Source organism: Myxocyprinus asiaticus, chromosome 30 (genome assembly GCF_019703515.2).
Source record: "Myxocyprinus asiaticus isolate MX2 ecotype Aquarium Trade chromosome 30, UBuf_Myxa_2, whole genome shotgun sequence".
NCBI classification, from domain to species: domain Eukaryota; kingdom Metazoa; phylum Chordata; class Actinopteri; order Cypriniformes; family Catostomidae; genus Myxocyprinus; species Myxocyprinus asiaticus.
In genome coordinates, this window is record NC_059373.1 from 13,894,184 (window position 1) to 13,920,883 (window position 26,700).

Consider the following 26,700-nt stretch of genomic DNA (forward strand, 5'->3'; position numbering starts at 1 on the left):
ATGGGGACATTTCTAGTTCAGTGATAAATATGTCATTGAAATATCTATTAATTAAAAAAGGGGGACAATTCGGATGTATTTTGACTATGGTTAATGTAGTAATGTGATGAACTATAGTATATCATACTCTGCTGAATATGTAAAGTCAAGTCATTGTAATTTGTATAGCGCCTTTCACAACACACATTGTTTCAAAGCAGCTTTACAGAAGATCATGCTTTAACAGAAAATGAAACTGTAATATCTATAATGTTGTCTCAATGAAATTCTAATACGGAGGTAAAGTTGATCATTTTTACCTCTGTTACATTTGAGTTTATTCGTTTCTACACTGTAGATAGTAGATGACATTGTGGCCTAAAAATTAACTAAAACATATATAAACAATGACTGAATATAAGAACTATTGCAGCTGTCTCCACAGCACAGGGACACCTGCCCTTGGTCACACTCTTTACATCACTCTTCTTACTCTCTTCTAATGTTCCTTCTCTTCTCCTCTTTTTCTTCACCTTTACCTGGCACTTTCCTAAAGGTAAGACGGTAGGCTACTAACTTGCTTGCTGGCAAACTGGCAGAGGAATTTCAAAAGAAATTAGCTCACTTGACTACCATTTCCCTCAGTATTACAACTGAAATCATATGAAACACTTAGACTATGTATTATATCAGGGCCTGAAATTCATTTCTGAATGGCTGATTGCCCCCCTTAGATGCCTCATATTGTTGGGGATTTTTTTCCACTTTGTAGTCATGACACAAAGATATTCAATTCTGTATACTAATAATAATAATAATAATAATAATAATTATTATTATTATTATTATTACACTTTCACATAACTGTATCTATCAATTATCATACTGTATATGGTATATCCTATGGACCTGTTTTTCTTAATTATACCTTTTATTTTGATCAGCTTTTATGCGTTATGATGCTTCTTTTCGGTCACTTGTTTCCCAGCAAAGCGCAATGTAATCTATGCTGTAATGTGCTGACTTACATTTATTGTTGTTCTTTGTAGATACTTTATTATACATATAATTTATTTTTCCATGTTATTAATGTCGTATTCTTATTTAAATGCATTAATTTTATATAATACACAACAATATAACTTCATTATAACATAGTATGTGCCTCACCTCGAAGCTGATAACAATGATGATGTTTGCTCACTGGTCCAGTTCTTAATGGCAAAACTGGCGCAAACAAGTAATCAGTAAAGGAAGACAAATGACTTAAAGCTGCTATAGCGAGCAGCCCCCTCTGTTGGTCAAAATAAACAGCACACGGTAAACCCTGTTGCCGGTAGGCTTCAATAGCGGCTTTCTTGCCATGTATTTTCACTTTGCAGACTGTTTTGAATGCACAGTAACAACGGGGACATTTCCAGGGACAGAGCGTCAAAAACCGGGACTGTCCCTGGAAAACGGGGACGTCTGGTCACCCTATACTATAACACCTTCAGTGTTCACTGAAGTGCTTAATTAATCGTGGCTGTTGATTAATATATGCTGAATCTGCCTTAAAAATATAAATTTTTTACAGTATATGTTGTAATCAGTATCAGATAACTCAATCTCCTTGGTCTGTGTTGTTTACAGAAGGGCAAAGCTGTCCATGGGACATGTTTTAGTCTCTCATTAAGAAGCTGCCAAGCTGGACAAGTCCAGTTCTGAGTGCTCGAGAACACATCCTACAGAACCCGAGCACCTCGTCTCCATCCCAGAAGAGCAGTATGTAGGCGATGGAACTGAGGAACCAGTGCCCCTGCTGCCACACGCCCGCTACAGGGACGCAGAGACAATCACAGGTCAGAATCTCTGCATTTGGGGGGAATGTAAGTTGTTAGTGGAAAGGAAGACCGAACTCAGGGGGTGTGCAAAAAATATTTGTAATGGTGGAAAAAAAATGTCTTTAAAATTCTCTTTATACTATTTATATATTTCACGACGAGATCTGGCTTCAGAAGTTTCCGTACCTGGCAGACATATTTTCTACTCTGAATGAGCTTAATTTAAGTCTTCAAGGTCGCAGTGCCGCTGTTTTTAACACCCAGGACAAAGTTGAAGCACTAATAAAAAAGTTCATTTTCTGGTCCAACTGTCACTCCTGTCTGTCACTCCTCCAACCCCACATCTCTCATTTCAAGAGTAAGAACAATTACTGGAGTTATCATCTGATGGGAGACACAGCATTAATGTTTGCTGATGCACAGTGAAAATTTGCAATTGGTCATTGTAGTTAAAAATGTCATGTTTAACCGAGATAGGGTGCAAAGATTAGAAAGGGGTGCACACTTCTAAAAGTTATGGAACTGCTGATCTAGAGCAAGATCAATAGCATAACTTGATTTCTCTCTCTCTCTCTCTCTCTCTCTCTCTCTCTTTAGATGTTTGTAACAGCACAGAGCTCCCTGAGGTGGAGATTATCAGTCTGCTGGAGGAGCAGTTGCCGATCTACAGGCTGAGGGCTGACAGTGTGTATGGCTATGAGCATGATGACTGGATCCACACGCCTCTCATCTCTCCCGACACATGTGTAGATCTCACCTCTGAGCAGATTGAGGAGACCCTCAAATACTTTTGTGAGTGAGAGGGGCTTGTTAAGTGTTAAGTATTAAGTATTAATTATTAAGTATTTGTAGCCACTATAGATCAGAGTGTGTCTGCTATCGTTATGTTTATTTTGATAAAAGGTTAAAATGCTATACTTGTAAAATCTAGCAAGTACTTCTTAAATTAGGGACATCAAAATGGCTATTTAAGTAATTGCTAGTCTTGATTTGTCTGGTTGTCTGTTTGCTTAATGTAGATCTTTATCTGGCTGGAGAGTGAGTTGTGCACTGATGTTTGAATTAAAGGGTTAGTTCACCCCATAATGAAAATTCTGTCATCATTTACTCACCCTAATGCCATCCCAGATGTGTATGACTTTCTTTCTTCTGCAAAACACAAATGAAGATTTGTAGAAGAATATATCAGCTCTGTGGGTCCATGCAATGCAATGGTCATTTGAAGCTCCAAAAAGCACATAAAGGCAGCATAAAAGTAATCCACACGACTCCAGGGGTTTAATCCATGTCTTCTGAAGCGATCCAGTCTGTTTTGGGTGAGAACAGACCGAAATATAACTCCTTTTTTACTATAAAATGTTCCTTTGCGATCATGATTTCAAGCTATATTACACTTGCTTGCTTTCTTTATTCTGCAGCTGTCTTTTTGTGCATTTTGGAGCTTCAAAGTGTTGGTCACCATTCATTTGCATTGAATGGACCAACAGAGGTGAGATATTCTTCTAAAAATCTTCATTTGTGTTCTGCAGAAGAAAGAAAGTCATACACATCTGGGATGGCATGAGGGTTAGTAAACGATTAGAGAATTTTCATTTTTAGGTGAACTCTCCCCTTAAGGTGATTAAACCTTCTGAAAACCTTCCTTCAATCCGTGACATATGCATTTCTCTATCTAAACCCCTTTTATCGTAAAGTATGATATTACAGTTATTTCAGCTTCTAAAACAGTCTTGATGTAATAGAATATGTACTGTGGATGTGGTAAGGTCAACATGAAAGATGAACAGTGGTGTTACTGACTTGGTTTAACCAGTAGATGGCACTGGTTTCACTTCTCTGTTTCCAAAATTGTTGTTTGTTAGTGAGGTGTTGAAACTTCGAATGATTTGAGGCATCTGAGAACATTCTATATATTATGTAAGCCATATTTGTCAGCATTACACTTGTTTGGTATTATTACACAGGTCTGTATGATTAGGGGTTCAAGCCCGAAGGGCAAGAAACCCTATTGTTTTTGTCAGGATTTTTATTATTAATATTTTCTGCCCTAAAACTGATCGTGCAGACCAAAACATAAGGCCAAGAGACTTGAAACTTTCAGGGTAGTACTCCGGCTGGCTAGCCATACTCAAGGAATTGGCCTGATCGGCCCATAGGTGTCACTACAGTGAAAAATAAATAAATAAAAAAAAATCAAATTTTAGGCCATAACTCTTGAACCTTAAGGGCTAGATACAAAATTATTATAATTTTGGCTACGCTATTTTGGATTGTTTGAAAAAAATTCAGAACAAACAACTCGTCCTAGGTTGTTCGCGTCCCAATATGAAAAGCTATCAAAGGAATTCTGAACTTTTGATTTATCGTCAAACGGTACGCCAAAACATACGTAGTGTGCTTGGCCACTTTTACTAAAACGGTTATAACTTTTGAACGGATTGGTACACTTTGGTACACTTATGTATTGGGTCGTTCTGAGGACACACACACAAAATTGCACACCTCTGCCTCTTTGTGGCACTGTAATAATTAAAAAACAAAAAATGGCTCTAACTATGGTGAACATTGAGTTGACATTTTGCATGCAGTGTCTTTGTCCAAGGTGCCATCATGTTCAGTATCTTGAAAAACATGGCCGCCATCGACCAATCAGCTTTCAGCAGCTTTTATATAAGGCTGATCTGAACAAAACCTGGTAGGCCTATTTGTCTGTTGGCCCAAGAGGTCTGTGCAAAATTTGAAAAAAATTAGCCACCAGGAGGCGCTATCGCATTTTACATGTGTGTAAATCATTGTATATACCGCTGTGTTTCACAAAGAAGCACGTTATTCATACCATATTTTAGATCTCCTCATTCTGAACAACTTTTCCTCAAGAACCATTGGTGTGAAACCAATCGTTCGTTAAATATTTGAGATTATTTAAAAAAACCCTACTTTTTCGAACTTGTCCTAGGCCATTCACCCGATTGGAACTAAACCAGTGCAAAAGATTCTCTGGAGTCCCAATATAAATAATTATCAAAAAAATTTGAACTTTCTATGCACCATGGCAACAATACACCAAAACGTATGGAGTGGGCTTGGCCACTTTTTCTTAAAAGGTCAAAAATCTTGAACGGAATGAGGAATCATCACGAAATTTAAAACACTTATGTAGGAGGTCAGTCTGAGGACACATGAAAAAAATTGCCTACCTAAGGAATGTAAAAAATATCATATCTTTGTGCTTCCTAACATGATGTTTCTGAAAATGAAGGCACTTTATCATTGTTTTTGGTGCTAACAGACTGTCTAATTAATACTTACTATCTGTAACATATTTACTTAAAGGACCTTAAAGGCTTGAACCCCGTTAATCGCTGCTTGCAGCTAAATTTGTTATTGTATTCTCAGCTGCCTGTATAATATGTTGCTTCAGTAAGACAGTGTCTGCTGAGATTTTATATATAAATTCAAACATATATGTAAAAGTGTTTATAGTAAAAGATACTTTCTTTTCCTGTAAATTACAGAGATATTTAAAATGTTGTTTTCCAGGCCTGAAAAGTTATGGAAATTAGCAAAATCTTAAAGTCACAGAAAAATTTCTGTAGTGAATATAAATATTCTAGTTTTGTTCTGCTCTAAAATACTTCATCAGCTTGATATTGTTTGTTGTGAGAGCTTGTGTAGTGTAAAATCTGCTTCGATCTGTCCACTGAGAGTCTTATCGGAGACATTTATACAGTAATAATTATAATCATTTAAATTATTCAAAAGATTGGTAACGGACATAAAAATGGAAAATAACCCCAATTATCTTTGTAAAATGATTCCTTAAAATCCTTATCCAGTAATCATGAACAGCTGGAAAGGTCATGGAAAAGTCATAAAGTTTATCAGTAAAAAGTGTGGGAACCCTTTAAATAGCTATACAGTTTCTACATTTTCTCCCTACTTTTCATATAACAACATGTTTCTCTTCCATTTTAAGCATTTAACTGCAACTTCTCTGTCTTTTAGACCATGACATATTTTCAAAAGCAGTCTGAGATCACAGTTTAACCTTTCTTCAACCTTTCCTTTTTTTTTTTAAATAATTCTGCATGCATAACTATTATAGATCTCCCCTTAGGGGTGTCAGGCATATCGATAAGTGAGTTGTGGCACATCAGTGTAAAAAGGATTTTAACACACTAAAAGTTTCTCTCATTGGCTAATGCATTTGCCAGTGTCATATATTGGTAAAAAAATAATAGTTGGAAAATAATTAGTCATTTATTTTATTTATAAAGAGAGTAATACGATTTCAACCAGTAATTCTGTGTGAGGACAAGGGTGTTGCAACTACACTGAGCAAGATATGCTATAAATATTAAAACACTTCTAACTTACTGCTGGACTACAGTGCAACAACTAGCTAAAATAGGTGTATATAGAATTATTGCTCATTTAAAAATGTTGGGAATTTATTGTTGATGGGACAATGTAGTTATGCTGCATTTTAGAGACATGAATAGCATACAGACAGCTCTGTTTCTGTTATGCATGAAAACATTTATCATATATTTAAGTGCTTAAATTCAGATTTTAGAGGGTTTTCATTTTTAAAAAACTACATTTATAATTAGATTCAGTTTAAGTCCAGAACAGATTTGAATCTCTCAAACTCAACCCTTGGACGCAACATCATGGATAATTTGATTTAAATGTATCAGACAAGTTTGATTGGATAATTGCATTCAGTTCTTTACTTGGCCCCTTCTGAATAGCTCCAACTGAGTCATGTTTACTAGATGAATCATACCTTATATCAGATATAAGATACTGACAAAGTCAGCCATGCAGTCAGCACTCAAATCTGCTTCAGAAATATCAGAAAACCTAAGCTATGAGGTAACATTTACAATAAAGTTATACACGTTACAACATTATAAGTTTCAGTGCATTAGAAAAGCGCTAGCCAAGACAGATTAGAGTGCATTTTATTTTGGTTTTTTTATATTTAAACTCCTGGGACCCGAGTGTGACTGCTGTGTGTATTTTCCATTTCTCTTTTTTATTTGTAATGAGTAGCACCTAATAAACATGCAAAAAATAAAAAAATAAATATTCAATGTGTAGTAGTTTTCCTAAATATTTATATCCTCATATGGTGACATACTGTAAGACCTCATATGGGACCTAAGTTGTGAAATTCTATTTAATACCAAGATATAGAAAGTTAATGTTTTTATTATGTTTCCAGGAGTGTTGGTTATTCATGTTTTTGAGACGTTACAGACATTACAGCTAATTATCTGTAAAGCTGCTTTGGAACAATGTTTATTGGGAAAAGCACAAATAATAATACAAATACAAATTATTTGACTTTTATGTTACAATGTTTTTTTTTTCTACTTTGGCAACAAAATCTCAATGTTCTCTCTTTGCACTGTCAAACGAACAAGTGATAGCCAGTGCTGAAGTATTTTACCAATCAGAAACTAGCACAAATAATTCTGATTCAAAGTAATGGCCATCATCATCCAATCATTGCCAACCATGTTAAAACAAAATTATACATGATACATTCTGAATGTGTGTACTGATAACCATTGTCCCTTGTCTGCCAACCATATTGAGTGGTGCAAACCTCATCTGCAGCCTGAAACTGAACTTTTGGTCGGATGTTAGAAGTGAATACATTTGGCTGCATAGGACAGCTATAGGATGCTCCCATGCTACCTATTTAGTGAATGACTTAACCTCCAGTGTGCTGTCTGTCTGCACTGGTCTCAGAACAGTTAGAAATGCACCTCATTTTAATCCTAACTCCAAATAAAGCCTCTGAAAGCAGTTTTTTTCCCCCTCAATGTGATAAAGCACAGTAAATATAGGATTTCTAAGGAAAGAAAAGCCCATAGTCCTCGTAAGTATAATTGTGTTTAACAGCATGCCGTTTCACGATAAATCACTCCAGTTTTAAAAATGGCATATTGGATGAAACTTTTGACTAAAACAGGTTTCAATGTTAAAACTCAATTAGGTTTCTTACCAGATGTAGTTTTGTAGGCATTTCTCCCAAAGAAAAACTCAGCAGTGATCGGTGTCATATTGTTTTGTCACATGACAAAGTTTAACCCTTTACTGACAGCCCAGAGTGTTCTGAACTGAGATCAGTCAGTTTAAATAAAAATAAAAAACTATGCATAGCATATAGCAAAGACAAAACAATGTCCACGCAGAAGGATGCGGGGTCGCACGAGGATATATTATGAGTGTAGGGTTGAGTCTAAGTTGAGTCTTTAGTCATTTATTGAAGACAGATAGGAAGTCTGCTTCATGCATAGAGTTGCAAAGATCGTTCCCCATCGAATTACAGTAAAGCCAAAAGTTATTTGGTGCCTCTTTGTTTTGGTATCACAAGGCGCCGCTCATTTGCAGACCACAGCCTTCTGGTGGGAACGTAGCTCTGTAGGAATGCTTGTATGTAAGCAGACCCATTGACTGTTCTGTACATTATCAGAGCCTTGAACTTCATATGTGCAGCAGCCGGCAGCCAGTGTGAAGTGAGACTAGGAGGAGTGTAACATGCACTTTCTTGGCTTTGTTGAAAACTAGCCATGCTGCTGCATTCTGGATCATTTGCAAAGGCCTGATTGCACATGCAGAAAGGCCAGCTAAAAAGCATTACAGTAATCCAGCCTAGAAATGACAAGAGATAGAACAAGAGTTGTGTGGCGTGTTCAGAGAGGAAAGGTCTTCCTAATGTTGTAGAGTGCAGATCTACATGATTGGGCTGTTTTTAAGATGTGATTGGTGAAGCTAAGTTGGTTGTCGATGGTTATCCCTAGGTTTCTGACCATTTTGGATGGTGTTATTATAGTAGATGAACGGTGCTGTTGTTCTCAAATGCAGGGTTAGCGGGAAACACGAGTAGCTCGGTCTCGGTCAGCCGAGATGTCTGCCAGGCAGGCCGAGATCTGTTGTCGTCAGGCTGAAAAGACAAGTAGAGCTGCGTGTCATCGCCGTAGCAGTGGTAAGAAAACCTGTGTGCTTGAATGATGGGTCCCAGTGATGTTGTGAATAGAGAGAAGAGAAGTGGGCCAAGCACTGAGTCCTGAGGTACCCCAGTAAGTAGCTGATGTGACTTTGAAAACCCAACTCTCCAGGCTACCTTGAAAGACCTACCTGATTTTTTTTTAAATTTTTTTTTTTTTAACAGCATTTATTAATCTTGGTTAATGTTAGTTTGTAAATATTCTAATGTTCATTGTTAGTTCATGTTTTGTTCATAATGGTCTACCTTATGTGAATATACATTTAATGTTAAAAATCTGTTTTTAGGAATCAACATTAACTAACATTAATAAATGCTGAAAAAGTATTGTTGAATGTAAATTCATGTTAAATATGTTAAACATAAGTAATGTAAACGTTTACAAGCTTATTGTAAATTTCTACCAACAGGGATAAAGTGATAATTAGATTTTACCTTGTAATATCAATACCATCTATAACCCCCCCCCCCCCCCCCCCACACACACACACACACACTCTCTTTCTCTCATTCCCTCCCTCCTTCCCTCCCTCCCTCCCTCCCACTGTCTCTCTCTCTCATCGTAATGTTAAAAATAGTCACACAACTCTTGTTGCTGTAACTGACCACAGCATCACTCAGTACTGTTACCGGAGGAAGTGTAGCTTTCTCGTTTTGTTTGATCCTCTCCTCTCTGCTGGCTGGAGAGGGAGAGAGGAAAGATGCACAAGGTCATGGGAGCAGAAGACTTTGAGCTAGAGTGGTGCAATGAGGAGTACGTTGATGGTAAAAAACTTTGTGTCATAGTGTATATGTGTGTTTGCATTTGATGTACATGTAGTGTCATGTCTCACACCTTTACGTTCTGTTGAATTAGTTGAGGCTTGCTTGGTGAATAACGGGTGTTTTGGTGAGATGTTTCAGATGTAAGTGAATTTGCGTGCACTGATTTTATCTGTAAATGTCTCAGATGTGGTTGTGAAGTGATTTAAAGGGAATTGCATTCTCCCTTTGACTCTCTCTGTCCTTTCTGAGTGTAGCCAGAGGCCTGTAGATGTCTTTATATGTGTATGTGTTTGTGTGTGTGTGTGTGTGTGTGTGTGTGTGTGTTAGAGAGAGAAAGAGCAAGTGTTAGAGGACAGTATATTTGTCTTAATGCTTCCACTCACTGTTAATCCTTCCTGGACTTGTTTCCAAAGTAATCCCTTTTCTTGCAATATGTCCTCATAAAACTACACTTTTTTTTCAGTATATTATTATCTATATAGTATTTTTACAGGGAAAGTCCAGAGGCTGAGATATGATTTTGGATTAATGCTCTTGATTAAAACCATAAAGCAACTTTTCAACTTTTAAAGAGACATGAATTGTTTTTATTTTTAAATATATTTTTCAGTTAAACTGTAAAATCATGGCAAAGTGTCCCACTTTTGTTTCAGTCTAACTGTATTGTAAATTTGGTTGGAGATTGAATTGGAGATTATAGCTTTTATTGGGCCACATATTTGATGTGGCTCAATCACTGACTACATTCCCAAGATCCAAATCTTTGTGTTTTATTAGATGAAATATGGATAATGTGATCAGATTACCAAAAAAATCAAATACTTGTATATTACATTAAATTACATGTTAAATACTTGTAATCACATCACAGTTACTTTGTTATGGATTACATGATTACATATTTATCAGGCAAAGGCAGTAAATTGTTCATAATTTATTGATCCCTTTGGGGGTTTGAGACATTGATTCACAAATGTAACTAGTCTAATCTGTTACCACACATGGATGTCATTTGTAATGCTAAAAATTGCTGGACATTTTAATTGCCTTTTTTGATTTCACACTGAAACAAAACAGACCAAAACAGATCAGAAGTAATTTATCCAGCACTGACTGTTGTACATGCATAGAATTTAGTAACAAAAGTTTCTCTAAAAACACTAAAACAATTTTTACTTATTTCCATTATTGCTAAATTTATTTGCTTTAAACTGGTTAAATGTAAATACACAACTGATTTTGTGTGTGTGTGTGTGTGTGTGTGTGTGTGTGTGTGTGTGTGTGTGAGAGAGAGAGAGACTATATGAGTTTGTGATGTAACAGTAAGAGTGGCTGATCTGATTCTGGCTGACTGTGGATGGGGTTGCTGGGTAACAGCACCATGGAAACAGTTGCTAGGGCACTCATGCATGATTTGGCATTGATGTTTTTGTAAGAGCGTGATGGTGCGAGGTCAGCAAGCCAGGAGCCTTTTCCTCTTTATCATGTTAAACTCACCTTAGATGTCTGAAAGCTTAAGATCACTTCTCTTAAGTCCGTTTTTAAGTGTGATCTTTGATCCATCATACAGTTTAGCAAAGCTCCAGAATACCCAGACACTTTTTGGTTGCACTGTATTTCTGAATGTGTTCTTTCAGTATACTTACAGTTTAGGGTTAGTACCTAGTAATTACTCTAGCTGTTGTAATTATATAGTGCGTAAATGAAGAACAGTACTCTAAAATAAAGTGCTACCCACTTTTCAGACCTCTTTGGTTGATTAAATAATTTAGATTTCCTCATTCTTTCCAATTAAGTAGTTCAATGTTTGTTTGTTTTTTAGGTTAAAGTGTAATTGTTTATGTACTCTGTCCTCTTGTCCTCTGTTAGAGCTCAGTGCTTAACCAACATGTTTTTCTCTTCTAATCTCTGTGTGTTTCAGTACTATGTGCTGAGCGAGTGGGCCAGATGACTAAGACCTACAATGACATTGATGCTGTAACAAGACTTCTGGAGGAGGTAAGTTTACTTTGGGTTATAGTGAAAATACATGCATTTATTGTGATAACGGAGTTCTGATACAACTTTCATTGCAGTTTGCTTTATAGTATGATACAATATATGGAAACTTTCTCATCCACTCTACAGAAAGAGAGGGACCTGGAGCTTGCAGCCCAGATCGGTCAGTCCCTCCTGAAGAAGAACCGAGTTCTGTCCGAACAGAATGAATACCTGGAGGAACAAGTTGGCACCATCAGAGAGGAGGTACATGATCAGATTCAGTAAAATATTTACATGAAAGTGCCAAGCTCTTTTGGAGTTTCAACACATAGTCTACAGAATAAGTCTGTTATAACTGTTAGTAATAATAATTACTAATTATCATGTCTAATTACTAAACATGATAATTAATCTTGTCCAGTGATTTCCGACCAATGGTATGTATGCCCCAGAGGGTACTTAACCATGTTCCGGGGGTACTTGGAAAGGTTTTGATTTAGCTTAAACCAATAAAACAGATGTTGCGATGTAACATTTTTGATTGACAATAAATTAAAATTATTAATTGTTCTTATGATTTTTTTAAATAATTTTATTATCTACCCTGAGGTCCACTGATAATGTCAGTAAAGTCTTTGCACCAAAACTGTCATAGTTTAATAATAAATGATCATTTTACACCCTATTTCTGGCCCTCTGTCTGAAACACTCGGTTTTGGCCACAGCGTATCCTTTAAACTTCAATATAAAGGTCCACTGTTCTGACTGGCTAACATTGTGCAGCCTCTCAAATTCAGCCATATTTGAAATGCAGTCGGAAGAGAATAAACAAGCTCTCCACAACATTATAAAACTAAATTTCAGGGTTTACACATAACACACATCCAAAACATTGCTTCCGAATATATTAAACTGTTCACTCAAGCACATCAGCACCATAACTATCAAACAGTCATGACATATAAAATATTCATGAATGAAACTGTTTACTCAGTGTTTTTAACTGCCCCATTCTTCTTCAATAACAGTTCCTTTGAATTGTATTATGACTGGTTCACAAGCAGTCCATGCTGATATTTGCACATACACAGTCCATAGCACGATGAAACATGACGCACACACATAGGTGCACTGAGGCGCAGATCGGCAGAAGACGTCTCGCTAGTGCTTGTTTACATACACCAGCAATTAAAAATAGCACAGATGGACACAAGAACAGCAAGACGCAGAGCAGCTGAATGAAACTAAATGGAATCTCCGTTTCTGAGTTGTAACTTCACACCGCGTCTTTTAAAAGCGGAGCGATAAACATGACATTGGTTAAAGACGTCTGTGAAATTCATGCTATATGCACAATAAAACTTCAAAATAGCCCAGATGGGTCGGTCCCGTTTGGTGTTCAGGAATAGTTGGTCACACTAGGCCTACCTCTCTCCCTCTCTGTTTACGATACAAACTGAACACCAGTGGGAGGGGCCAAAGGTGCGATGACACATGTTCTGGGGCGTGTAAATACAACTGAGCAATGTCTCGTGATGTCACGAACACAGTTTTCAAAATGAGATGTTTCAAACTGGTGGGAACTATACATATTATTTTTAGACTGGGGAGGAAGTTTTGAGTTCTGAAATTTACAGTGTGTTTTTATAGTACAGTTACCTCTTATATGTCTAAATATCAATTAAAAATTTATTTTCCATTTCATGACCCCTTTAATAATGGCTACTTTAATAACATTAATGGTCGTATTTAAGGATATCCAGTGTAATATAAAAGGAGTTAAAAGGAACACATTTCTGGTTTGGTGTTGATTAATCAGTTTAGTAGTTATGATATTTATTTAGGTTTTGGTAATGTGATTGTATTGCAGGTGGCTCAACTGCACCATGAGTTAAATCTGAAAGATGAACTTCTGCAATTCTACACGAATGCAGCAGAGGAGAGTGAAGAGGCGTCTGGATTGCCCACGTCAGTTCACTGTTTTATAACACTGTCTTGTTTTATCACTCTCATGGCCAGTGGAGCCTGTTCTGTTTGCTTCAGTTAGGATATTATTAGTTCAGATGTTGTTCTAAAGGGCATTTTGGCTATAGATACTAAAATAGAAACTGATTATTTCAACCCATGTTATTTGCGTTGAACCTGAGAGATCAGAGTTCTCCAATGGAAATGAAGAATACAGAATGGTAATATTCCAGTTTGCCATTTTAGTACAGTTGTCTTAATTCATTTTTGTGTGTGGGGGGTCAGGGGTCAAAAGGGCAGGGCAGGAGTGTCTGCTCCTGGTGGTTCCTCTCTGGACATCCTGCATCAGAAACTTCGAGACCTGGAGGAAGAAAACCTGACTCTCAGATCAGAGGTATGTTAGAACAGTGTGTGTGTGCTACTGGCCAAGTTCCAAGAGTGATTTGAGGAACCGATTAATTTATTGTGTGAATCTGTGTTGTTATAACAGTAGATCGTGATCTCAACAGAATATTTATAATCCAAGTTTGTTAGCCCTGCTCTAAACCAGTTTTATTATAGTTTTGGATTTTTAATTTAGTTTTTATTTCTATTTTATTTTCAATTTGTCATAACAAATTAGTTTAGTTTTTGTTTTTTTTCACAGTTTGTCTGTTAGTTTTAGTTTAGTTTTCATTTTGTAGTTTCAGTTTTGTTATTTTTTTAGTTTAGTTTTAGTATTTTTTATGGCTGCCAAAGCAGAGTGTTTACTGGTGTAATTAAAAAAGTCTAACATCATTTCAATTCTCAGGGCAGTCTTGTGTTACCTCTATCTAGTGGTATTTTCATGTTTAATGTGGATTGTAAATTTTGCAAATTTTATAATATAGTGTGAATACAGGTAAAGTGACAAAGGACATTAAGCTTGATCCAAATTGTATCCATATGTATTTACTTAATGCAACAATGCAAGTCAATAGGGACCAAAACTCTGAAGCTCCAAAAAGCACATAAAAGCAGAATAAAAGTAATCCATACGACTCTGGTGGTTAAATCCATGTCTTCAGAAGTGATATGATAGGTGTGGGTGAGAAACAGATCAATATTTAAGTCCTTTTTTACTGTAAATCTTGACATCAGCTGTCTCTTTGGCAGTCATGATTTCAAGCTTGATTATATTTCCTGACTCTACTAGTAAGTGTAATCGAGCTTGAAATAATGATCGTTCCTGTAGACTGCAATTGCAAAATGTGCAGTGAAAAAGGAGTTACATTTTTGTCTGTTCTCACCCAAAACAGATTAGATTCGGAAGACAGATACTTCAGAAGACATTAATTATAAAAATGTATAAATATAAAAATGTATTCCAAACAGATGTAGATATATTCTTGAGAATCATTTTCCTCTGTCCCACTTTACCAGTACTGCTTAAAAATTCTGGGATTTGGTCAAAAGAGGGTCTCCAAAGGCTCTACTGTACATCCCAGTATTGAATATTTCTTAATTTTTTCTTTTGACAAAGGTAGAAGACATCCTAAGCATTAATATTAAAGGTATAATCTTAGGTTATGTGTTGTTTAGATCATAATTCAAAGTGTCAAGAAAAGTAAAAATTTCCAAAAGTGTCCCACTTTGCCCACAAAAACTAAAATGAATTTTTATTTTATTTTAGTTAGCTTTGGAGTTATGAAAAAGCATTTTAGTTTAGTTTCAGTTTTTTCCAATAATTTCAGTTTTTATTTTTATTTTAATGATTTTAGTTAGTTTTTGTTTTAGTTTTCGTTAACTATAAAAACACTGCTCTGAACTCTCACTGACCCAACAATGCATTTACTCAGCAGCAGGGGTCAGTAACCTTGAAATGCCATTTTTAATCTTTCCTGGTAATCACTTTGACATAACACCCCCACAATAACAAAGCATTGTTTTAAGAGTCTAAGAATCCAAAATGCAACACTAATACAAATGTGACTGACATCAATATGTACTCCCTGTCACTGGATAGTCAGAGGTTAAACTGCAACTATCCAGGACAAAGAATGTGTCTCTCTTTCTCTTATAATTGTTTTTGAAATTTTTGCCTTTATATATCCCAGATAGCACACGTATGTCTCCGAGATGTCTATTTTAGATCTTTTCAACTGGAAAGCATCGCATTTTAAGGAACATCTGCTAAACATCTTAAAAAGATCAGATTTAACTTTCTAAATCATAAACTTCTCAAAGACATCTGCTGAATGTCTTCTTGACATCCGAGAGGAAACGTCTTATAGACGTTTTGCAGAAACAGCCGAAATTTTTTTTGACTTAACTTGTGTTGTTTTTAAATGTGCTTTATAAATAAATATGATTCGACTGTCTCTCTTTCTCCGTAGGCGAGCCATCTGAAGTCTGAGACGGAGTCATATGAGGAGAAAGAACAGCAGCTGGTGAATGACTGTGTCAGAGAGCTGAGTGAGTGAACTTAATTGTTTCAGGCCATATGTGGAGGTGTAGACCTGTATATTTTGGCAAAACCCAAATTTTCCAAATATTTCGCCACATATAGGGCAATCCAGCATCCAGATCTCCACCATAGCAGAGGAGCTGGCCAAAAAGACAGAGGACGCCTCTCGCCAACAGGAAGAAATCACACATTTACTATCACAGATAGTGGACCTGCAGAAAAAAGCCAAAACTGTGAGAGTTTTTGTGTTCACTTATGCTAAGATCCACTTTAATTATTGAATACTTGTGAAAGTGTGTGTCATAAAACTGGATAATGTTCTACTACGTCAAACTCAGTCTGCTTAAACAAATTAACAAATTAAATCACAAACAAAACAGGACGGGAAAAAGAATGTGAAATAAAACAATGTTTTAATAACTGGTAGAGGTGGGGGGATCAATATTAGTTATATTTTTCACAGTTATATTAATCAGGGTGCTATTGGGATGAGGATGTTGATCTCAAGTGTGTTTATGTGTGTTTTTGACAGTATGCTGTTGAGAATGAAGAACTTTCTCAGCATCTTTCGGCAGCTAAAGATGCTCAGAGACAGCTCACAGCAGAGGTACTTCATTTCATATGTAATATAAGTAAGGGATAATGTACAGTCAGCCAGTTGTTATTGCAAAATAAACCCCAACTCAAAGCGAAGCAACCAGCTGACAGTACATTATCACGTTTATTAAGCTACTATTAACCAAATAAATAAATACATGGACATAAAATATTGATTTGCGGTATGTAATTATGTGAGAAGAAATAAATCAGCTGATATACACTTCAGGTTTACGTCAGAGCTTTGTTGGTGTTTATTTTGTAATTAATTAATGTCTGACTACTCATTATGCATCTTATTACAAGATACTTGCCAAATAAATAAATTAAAGAACATTAAACAGAGATTTGAGTTGAAATTGTTTTATTAGCTTACTTGTATAGATCGTATAGTGGTCCGAGAAGCTCGTAAAGATGGCAGAACACCCGGATGAGCAGTCTGATACGTGGATGTGCGGTTGTTACTGAGAAATATCAGACCACTAGATGGCGCCATTGTCCAATCAGAATCGAGTATTCCAGAGAGCCGTGTAATCAACATAAAGAATAGTCACATTCATCTGAGATACTATTAATTATAACATTAAGTAGCATGTCTTTATTATGTATTCATTTATTATTTCTGTGTTAATGTAATTAACCATATTTTGTTTATATGCACACAGCTGCAGGAGCTGGAGGATAAATACTCTGAGTGTATTGAGATGCTTCATGAGGCTCAAGAGGAACTCAAGAACTTACGGAACCGCAGCGTGTCCGCAGGAACTCCTCGGCGCTATCACCATATGGGACTTTTTCCCATGGTAAACACATACAGTTATATAACTCATGCAAGGACAGGGAGAACACAAACTAATGAATCTGGGAAAACATACCACTTTATCTGTCTGTATTTGTGTTTCAGGACTCCCTGGCTGCTGAAATTGAGGGAACCATGAGGAAGGAACTGAGTCTTGAAAATCCTGAAAATGAAGAGCAAAAGTATGACCTTTGTCTCTCTTTCTTACCTTCCCATCACACAGCACATTTTCTTTCATAGCCATAATTTGAATACAGATGCGTGTGATTCTTGTCTGTAGGGTCTGTCATAAACGTGTGTTTGAGACTGTGAAAAACATCAACCAATCAGTGAGACAGCGCTCTTCTGCTCATCCTGCCGCTAACATCCCTGGGTCCAATCAGACGCTCTCCAGCCTTAGCTCCACCCTCTCTGACAGCAGTAGCAACAATGTCGCCCCTGACAACCGTACACAGAGCATGCTCCAGGAGACCGACTCCACGGATGCTGCGTAAGTTGGGACTTTTTGTTTACCGAGCCTATAACGTTCATTAAACCTTTAAAGTCAACATGAAACAGCAGTCTCAATCCATTTTACTTCCGTAATATGACATATTTGAATGGGAGTGAAACAGGATTGTTTTTAACAAGAAAAAATATAGGACAGGACTTGGATTTAATTTATCAGAAATTGATTGGATGTAAAAAGTCGGCATTCCATGACAGAATGGACCCAGATTCTAATTGAGTTTGTAGTCGATGATTCGACCATTAGTTGACGTCTGACAAAAAAGATATTCGATTTCGAAAAGATCACAAGAGAAATTTTTTTTTAATTGGAATAACGCACACAAAGTAATTGTGCACAATAACGGCATTAATGTGTATTAAGAAAGTAAATAGGGCCAATTTTGATTTCATGTTGACTTTAAGATATTGCAACCATTGGTTTGTTTGCAAAACAACAAATGTTTGTATAAAAGCATTAACCAATCTGTCTATTTTAGATCAAAGCTTTTATTGCAATATTTCTCAGAAACTTTTACATCTTTCTTTGTTCTCTGACTGCAGCGTGGACGCCCGTGAGAAGCGAACCGGCTCCGAGGAGCTCAAACTCGCTCTGCGGCGACTGTCTCTACGGCGGCAGAACTGCCTGAGCGAGCGACTCTTTTTCGAGGGGGAGAGGGAACGGCGTTATCAGGAGTCAACGGAAGGTGGAGATTATTTCAACAGGATGGTGCACAGCGAGAGCATCATGTCACTGGGTGCTTGGACCAGCCGCCCCTATCTTCCTGACAAACTCCAGATTGTCAAACCTCTGGAAGGTGACCAAAATGTCAGATGTAGGACACGCCTACGTTACCGTTCCAGGCCCCGCCCACCCTCTATGATGCTTTTCAATTCATTTTGGGCACTCATGCACCCCCGCAAGCACTCGTACTTCAGAGAGCCACACTCCTGGTTACAGTTACAATAGTAATAAGGTTATAGCAAAGTTTTGCAAATAGATAACTTAAAGAGATAGGGACCCAAAAGTTAAAATACTCTAATTTCTTCACCTTCATGTCATTCACAAATTGCATTTTTTTTCTTGACCTTGTAAAATGCCTTTTACTCTGATTGTAAATTAAATGTGAGGTAAAGGGGCGTAAATGATGACAAAATTTTTATTTTTGGCTGAACTAATCGTTTAATTTAGAGTGAAAGCTAATTTAGAAGGTAACAGCCCCTCTTGTGTATCACTTGACTGATGCAAAATATTTGCATATTCTATTAATATTATGCATAGTAATTTATTCTATAATATTTACTCCTCCACTATATATTTTTTATTCTATTATTTACTGAGGCAATCAAAGGGGCGGAAGTTTAATTTATATTTTATCTACACTATGTAAAAAAAAAGTTTATGTGCAATTTGTAAGAATCAAAACAGTCAGTTTTATACTGTGTATATATATATATATATATATATATATATATATATATATATATATATATATACTATAAGTAAATATATATATTATAAGTATATATATACATTGACTGACCACTTTATTAGGTACACCTGTACACCTACTTATTCATACGATTATCTAATCATCCAATCGTATGGCAGCAGTGTAATGTATAAAATTATCAGGAGCTTCAGTTAATGTTCACGTCAACCATCAGAATGGGGAAAAAAATGACGAGATCAGCAGTTACAGAAATACTCAAACCAGCCCGCCTGGCACCAAAAATCCTGCCACGGTCTAAATCACTGAGATCAAAATTTTTTCCCCAATCTGATGGTTGATGTGAACATTAACTGAAGCTCCTGACCCATATCTGCATGATTTTATACATTGCACTGGTGACACATGATTGGCTGATTAGATAATCGCATGAATAAGTAGGTGTACAGGTGTACCTAATAAAGTGGTTGTGCGTGTGTATATATATATATATATATATATATATATATATATATATATATATATATATATATATATATATATATATATATATATATATATATATATATATATATATATATATATATATATGTATATGTGTGTGTGTGTGTATATATATATATATATATATATATATATATATATATATATGTATATATATAAAATTAAAAGACATTTCATTTCATTTCATTATATTTCACTCCATGTTCTTTGTTAAGCAGCTTAATACCGCCACCTGCTGTAGTATAAGTGAAAAAATGAACATGCACTTGTTAATCTTATTTGATTCTGTTCTTTTCATCCCTTTATCTGTTTCAACATTATATATTTCCTGTACTCTTTTACTCTCATACTTATTTTCTCACAACTCATTTTTTGTATAAATCTGACTTTGTATGTTCTTCACTTTCAATTATACCTCCAATAAAGTCACTTCACCCTATTCCTTTTGCTATTCTCATTCTTTCTTTCTCTCATTTTTTGTTTTTCATCATTGAAACATTAGCACAATTAACAACGCATCATGTGTTTTTGTTTTCCTTCTTTAAATTAGGTTCTGAAATCTTCCTCTCTCACACACTTCCTAGGTTCAGCTACACTTCAGCTCTGGCAGAAGTTAGCTCAGCCCAACCTGGGTGGTATCCTGGATGCTCGGCCTGGTGTGGTCCCAAAAGGCTTCCGTCCTCTGGAACTGGACCTGGAGGAAGTTTGTCACTACGCTGATTGTGAGGAAGACGAGCCTGGAGAGCAGTACTTCCAGAATCTTCCGACTACAACTACACCCAATCCCAATGCCCCCACTGGCCATAGCCATGCCCCCTCAGTGTCCCCATCGCCCTGTCTCAGCACAGGCCTTGGTTCCATAGAGTTCTCAAGTAAGACAACCTGTTTTTGCATAATTCTTTTTGAAGGAGTCATATCATAAGGAATCTAATTTTCCATATAATTTATAAGGAAATTTGAAGATCAATTAAAAATAAGAGAGTTCACTATACTTGGAAAACATCACTTTCAGTACTCAAAATGTCTTCCCTAGTCTGTAAAAAACATGAAATAAAACTAATCTGCAAAAACTGCTTCCACAGCTTACTGACATCAGACATTTGAATAGATTTGAATATACGCACGCATGACTGCCCACGTTTATTCATCTGCGATGCCTATTTGGCACTCAGAAATAGTCATGATTAGGTAATGCTGTTACAACAGAATTAGGATTTGTACTCTCATTCCTAACACCAGAAGAACTGATGATAAGAGTGAAATGTAGGAAAGTCTGTCAAACTTGTTCTGTTCCTGGCAGTGGGTATCACCTGCCGCTCTGCCTATCCTTCCGATGTAGTGGCTGAAGTTTATTTGTAACAAGGTCCCTGATCATTTCATCACAATTTTCAGTCTGACTGGAACACTTCAGCACAGATTGTGATTATAAGTCTGCCACAGTGTAATGCAGGTTTTGCACAGAGGGTGTTAAAGGAATAGTTCACCCAAAAAAAACAAACAAAATCTCTCATCATTTACTCAGCCTCAAGCCATCCCAGATGTATATGACTTTCTTTCTTCTGCTGAATACAGACAAAGATTTTTAGAAGAATATCTCAGCTTTGTAGGTCAATCGAATCCAAGTGAAAGGGTACTAAAATTTTGAAGCTCCAAAAAAGCACATAAAGGGAGCATAAATGTAGTCAATTTGACTCCAGTGGTTAAATCCATGTCTTCAGAAATTATATAATAGGTGTGGGTGGGAAACAGATCAATATTTAAGTCCTTTTGTACTATATATTCTCCTCCCTGACCAGTAGGTGGTGATATGCACGACGAATGTGAATTGCCAAAAACAAATGAAGAAGAATGTGAAAGTGAAAGTGGAGATTTCTTGTAAAAAAGGACATAAATATTGATCTGTTTCTCACCCACACCTGTCATATCGCTTCTGAAGACATGGATTTAACCACTGGAGTCTTATGGATTACTTTTATGCTTTTATGTGCTTTTTGAAGCTTCATTTTGGTACCCATTCACTTGCATTTTGAGAAGATGTTCTTCTAAAAATCTTCATTTGTGTTCAGCAGAAGAAAGAAAGTCACACACATCTGGAATGGCATGAGGGTGAGTAAATGATGAGAGAATTTTCATTCTTGGGTGAACTATTCCTTTAAAGAGGGTAAGGCATTTAAAAACTATATTGTACTCAACAGCAAACCGGCGGCTTGTGTGTGATTGGTGCAAATCTTTTTATCTTATTTCACTTGCAAAGAGGGTGTTTACATAGATGCTTTAAAGCCACAGCAGCAAAAAGCTGTTTCATTCTGGATGGAATGAAAGGTTGGAAAATTGTCTTAAAAAATATTAACTTTATAAATAGACCTGAGTGAAAATAATTAAATAAAAAAAAAGTAAGATGTCACTCCTTTAATATACATGTTCATTTACACACACGTTTCTAGGATGCCTGTGTCTAGTCTGAGCTTTTTTGTCTGTTTCAGTGTATTTCCCTGGCAAATGCATGGCTCATACCAGCTCTACCTACACCTTCACCACCTGCAAAATCCTCCATCCTTCTGATGAACTAACCAGGGTGACGCCCAGGTAATGTACCTTGCTGTAATTGTGCCCTTTAAAGCCACCTTTTCACTGTCTCTGACACTCGCATACTGAACGACTGTCGTATTTTTCCCCCTAGTGGCAGTCGTGATTAACTGTCAATTTGCTCACAATGGATTTTAGTCTATTCATTGCAGAGAACTTGCGAATCTGCAATGTCAGAGCACCCAGTTTTACAGTTACTAATAGGCTAATAATAATAATAATAATAACAATAATAATAAGTAAATAGGGAATAGAAATTCATAAAAAATAATTTCAATAATTTCATTGCAAGTGCAGAAACAAATGATATATGTACACATATAATTACAAATGCCTTTTGTGATATATTTGCAGTGTCAATGATCATCTCTAACTTCTATATTCATAACCGTCTAATCAACTGAGGTAGCATGCGTTTAGAATAAAAGTTAGGACAAATTAAACCATTGATATTTTCATTTTGCGCTTATAATTGCAAATTAATATATCACATCCAGTCAGGTGGTCGCATACAATCTAGTTGCACAAGTTCACATATTTTAATGCATCCGAAGCTCTAATCAAGATCCAAAAATTCAGCATCCACAGATGGTCGGAGATCCTCGCAGCTCCCGAGCGACTCTCCATTAAAACATTTCTGACTTCCAGTCTATTGTCTATCATTTGTCGGATGCAGTGAAATGGTGGCTTAAGAATGCTGTGCTATTAATTTACCAGCAAAACACCTTACAATTATTAAAGGACTCTTATCTCTTATTTTTTTGCTTCTCTTTCCAGCCTAAACCCCGTCCCAACCTCATCCTGTGTGATGTCAAGCAGTCTTAGATCGACACCCGCTGCCACACCCTGCACTCCTCGTCGAATGAGTCTGTCCCAGTCTCAGTCCTTCACCAACCTGAGAGACTCCACCAAAACCTTCAGCACATCTTTGGGGCTAGTGCGCCTCCTCCAGGAGAGGGGTATTTCCGCCGCAGTGTACCAGCCTCAGAGCTGGGACAGAGGAAGTGAAGGAGTCCTCTTCTCCACCTCTGTTCTTCCTCCCCCTCCTCCAGACCACCAGCGACCCTCCACCCCACCCAACTCCCCCACCCGTCACACTCCCAGCCCAGGTGCTGGGGTTTCAGATTCAGAAACCCTCTTCTCTTTCAAGAGTCCAACCTATGAGAACTTTCTGGCTTCCAAACCGGCACGGTCCATTTTGAAAGAGGTGGCGGGGGTGTCCGGGTCTCAGGCAATAGACTGTGAAAGCCAAACTGATGTGAGTATGTACAATCTAAACTTGGTGGATAAGCTCAAAAGGTTGGGTTTGGCAAGTCCAGGGGCTTCTGGGGCTACAGGGGGAGGGATTCCAAGGACAAGTCCACTTATAGGTCCTCTAGGTGGGCTTCGGAGGGCAGGTTCACCCTTTAGTCCACTTAACGAAGGCATGAGGAGGAACCGTAGCTATCCTGCTATGGTTGGGGCCAGTATGGCGATGAAGGGGCCCGGCCCTCAAGGGGACGAAATGCTACTGGCTCCTAAACTACCCAAGCAAACAAGTCTCAAATAATTGATTATGCATAATAATGAGTCACACAATCACACATCCCTGCATTTAAAACACTGTAAAATACTGTATATTATACTAATAAACATACAGATTCCTAGTAAAACATTTTAATAAACACTTTAAAACTTATACACATTCACTTAAACACTACTTATAACACATATGCACACTCAAATGGAAGTTTAAAATATTTTATTGGTAACAATTTACAATAAGGTTGTAAACGCTAACATTAGTTAAAGGGCTAGTTCACCCAATTCCCTCGTCATTTACCAGATGTGTGACTTTCTTCTACTGAACACAAACAAATATTTTTAGAAGAATATCTCAGCTCTTTAGGTCCATACAATGCAAGTGAATGGTGGCCAGAAATTTGAAGCTCCAAAAAGCACATAAATGCAGCATAAACGTAATCCATACAACTCCAGTGTTTAAATCTATGTCAATCTATAACTTCAGAAGCGATATTATAGGTGTGGGTGAGGAACAGATCAATATTCAAGTCCTTTTTTACTATAAATGTCCACTTTCATTTTCACTTTCACATTCTTCTTCTTTTGTTTTTGGCATTTCACATTTTTCGTGCATATCGCCACCCACTGGGCAGGGAGGAGAATTTATTGTAAAAAATGAGTGGAAATATTTTTCTAATTATCTTTGTATTCAGCAGAAGAAAGAAAGTCATGCACATCTGGGATGGCGTGAAGATGAGAAAATGATGAGAGAATTTTCAATTTTGGGTGAACTTTCCCTTTAACACTATAGTTAATGTGAAATAAAAATACTTTTACAGCATTTATAAATGTTGGTTAATACTTATTTCTACATATAGTAATACATTTATAACATTTAAAGTTGTATATTAACATTAGTTAATGCACTATGAACTAACAATAATGCTATAAATTAACATTAGCCAACATTAATAAATGCTGTTAATTATTGCTAATTCCTGATTCCTAATGCATAAACTAATGTTAATGTATACAACCTTATTGTAAAGTGTTTTCATTTTATCCAAACAGATTTGTCGTCTACACACTAACTGCCCAGTTTTGCCCTGTACAATCTTGTGTAAAATATTCTGGTACTAATGGTAATATCACTACTATATTGCTTTGATTTTAACCTTTGACCTCACTTTGATATCACTGCGCACATGCAGGAAGGAATAATCCTTTGGGAGAAAAGCCAAATTAACTGTCAATCACATCTGCTGTATGATTAAATCACTGTAAATTATGACAATTTTCAGTGCAGTTAGCAGACTTGAGTTGTAGTTTTCCATGTACGTAGTGAGCTTATGACTCACAGTTCATTGTAAGAACATTTCCCGGATATATTAAAGCATGACAGATATTGATCTGGGATCAGTGGTGTTTTCTCACTGCTTTGGGGGTTGTGACTCTAGAAACGTTTTCTCCCCAGGTGCCTGCTGGTATTTGAAGGGTGACATTCACACAGCAGAGACTGATGTATTGATGCTGGTGTAGAGAGAATGTAGGTTAAGATTAAAGATGCATCTCACCACACTCTCAACCCTTTTCCTCTGTTTGTCTCTTCCTTTGACTCTACCATGGGTCTTTCTTTCTTATGCAGATGAGTCTTTAATAATTAATTGATAATGGTAGCTTTTGACTTGATGAATGGGTGAATGAGTTAAAGTTTGGCTAGATAGATGAATAGGTTTAAAAAAGGGCAACATTGGATGTGCTGCTGTCTTGCTGGTTTTCTGATAAGCAGCAAGTGCCTGTATTTAAGATCTGTGTCCTCTGTTAAGCCAGTGTTGTACTGAATGAATCATTTAAGAACCTGTTGAGCAATTTAAAGTAGACTGAGCACTGAGCAATTGTATTGAACTATTTAATTCAACTTTTTTGTTCATTCACATTCTTGAAATTTGCACTTCAATGTTCCTAAGTACAGTTTAAAACTACTGTCTGTTTCATTAAGTTAGCTACATAATATTCATTTGAAGTTGTTCAGTATATGTATCTCAGTTTTTGGGGGGGCTTTTTGCTCTCAGGTAATGTTACAGTAGCAAAAGCATTAGTGACTACCCACTATTTTTTTTTATTATTATTTTGTTTTCAAATAAAAAATACTTAAAATTGCAATTTCTCACCTGTCAATGTTCAGAGCTGTCGCTAGAGGGCACTGTGCACTCATTCATTGCTATTTATACGGTAACTGAACAAAGATAGATAGATAGATAGATAGATAGCAGGGGCGGTTCTAGACCATTTTGACTGGGGGGGCCAGGGTGGGGCCATGTGTGCTTGTAGGGGTGCAACTGTGTTATACCTTAAATGTCCCATGTACACATATAAAACATAATTTGCTGTTTTAATATTTGCGGACATGCAATTTTTTTTAAAGATAAGCAAAGATTCACCAAATTTGAGTGAAAATTTTAAAATATATAAACAAACAGTCTCATGACAAATGTTTCAGTTAGTCAGTACTCCCCAACATTCTGGTTTTACCAACAAAGTTTAAGCCATGTTGCCATGCTGTTCTTTAGTGTGACAAATGCAGTAAAATTCTTGGGTAAAATGAATGATAGCCTAAGAATGTTGCATTTGTTATTTTCCCTATGAACTATTTAATGCTTCTCTTGCATTTCATTTGAGGGAGAATCAGCAGGATCAACTCTGTAGCTTTGTTCTCTCTCTCCCGGTTAGTTGCACATTTGCTTTTTATTCTTGCGCCTGTACCCAACAGTACTAATATTAATCTGTATATGTTATTAGGTTGAAGTGCGTTG

At 36.6% G+C, this 26,700-nt stretch overlaps 1 protein-coding gene across 3 annotated transcripts; it reads left to right on the forward strand.

Annotated features, from left to right (window-relative positions):
• Positions 1-1,669: 1,669 nt before the first annotated feature.
• trak1b (trafficking protein, kinesin binding 1b) lies at positions 1,670-26,176 on the forward strand. 3 transcript variants are annotated; one of them, XM_051664466.1, is made up of 16 exons: positions 1,670-1,820; positions 2,400-2,594; positions 11,513-11,589; positions 11,719-11,835; positions 13,442-13,539; positions 13,822-13,930; positions 15,891-15,969; positions 16,064-16,194; positions 16,494-16,568; positions 17,224-17,361; positions 17,463-17,539; positions 17,638-17,847; positions 18,408-18,661; positions 20,383-20,670; positions 22,282-22,384; positions 23,162-26,173. In XM_051664466.1, the coding sequence occupies exons 3-16, from the start codon at positions 11,539-11,541 to the stop codon at positions 23,931-23,933; spliced, it is 2,502 nt and encodes an 833-aa protein (XP_051520426.1). In that variant the 5' UTR covers positions 1,670-1,820; positions 2,400-2,594; positions 11,513-11,538; the 3' UTR covers positions 23,934-26,173. The 3 variants fall into 3 exon arrangements, with proteins under 3 accessions (XP_051520426.1, XP_051520425.1, XP_051520424.1); XM_051664465.1 differs by lacking the exons at positions 1,670-1,820; positions 2,400-2,594 and adding an exon at positions 9,443-9,591 and having other exon boundaries at positions 23,162-23,642; positions 25,362-26,176; XM_051664464.1 differs by lacking the exons at positions 1,670-1,820; positions 2,400-2,594 and adding an exon at positions 9,443-9,591 and having other exon boundaries at positions 23,162-26,175.
• The last annotated feature ends 524 nt before the right edge of the window (positions 26,177-26,700 follow it).

Excerpts from the sequence above, each read along its gene's own strand:
- trak1b (XM_051664464.1), top strand. The coding sequence starts at position 9,528 with ATGCACAAGGTCATGGGAGCAGAAGACTTTGAGCTAGAGTGGTGCAAT. Across the intron at positions 16,569-17,223 it reads AGAGACAGCTCACAGCAGAG|CTGCAGGAGCTGGAGGATAA; the intron begins GTACTTCATTTC and ends ATATGCACACAG. Across the intron at positions 18,662-20,382 it reads GATTGTCAAACCTCTGGAAG|GTTCAGCTACACTTCAGCTC; the intron begins GTGACCAAAATG and ends CACACTTCCTAG.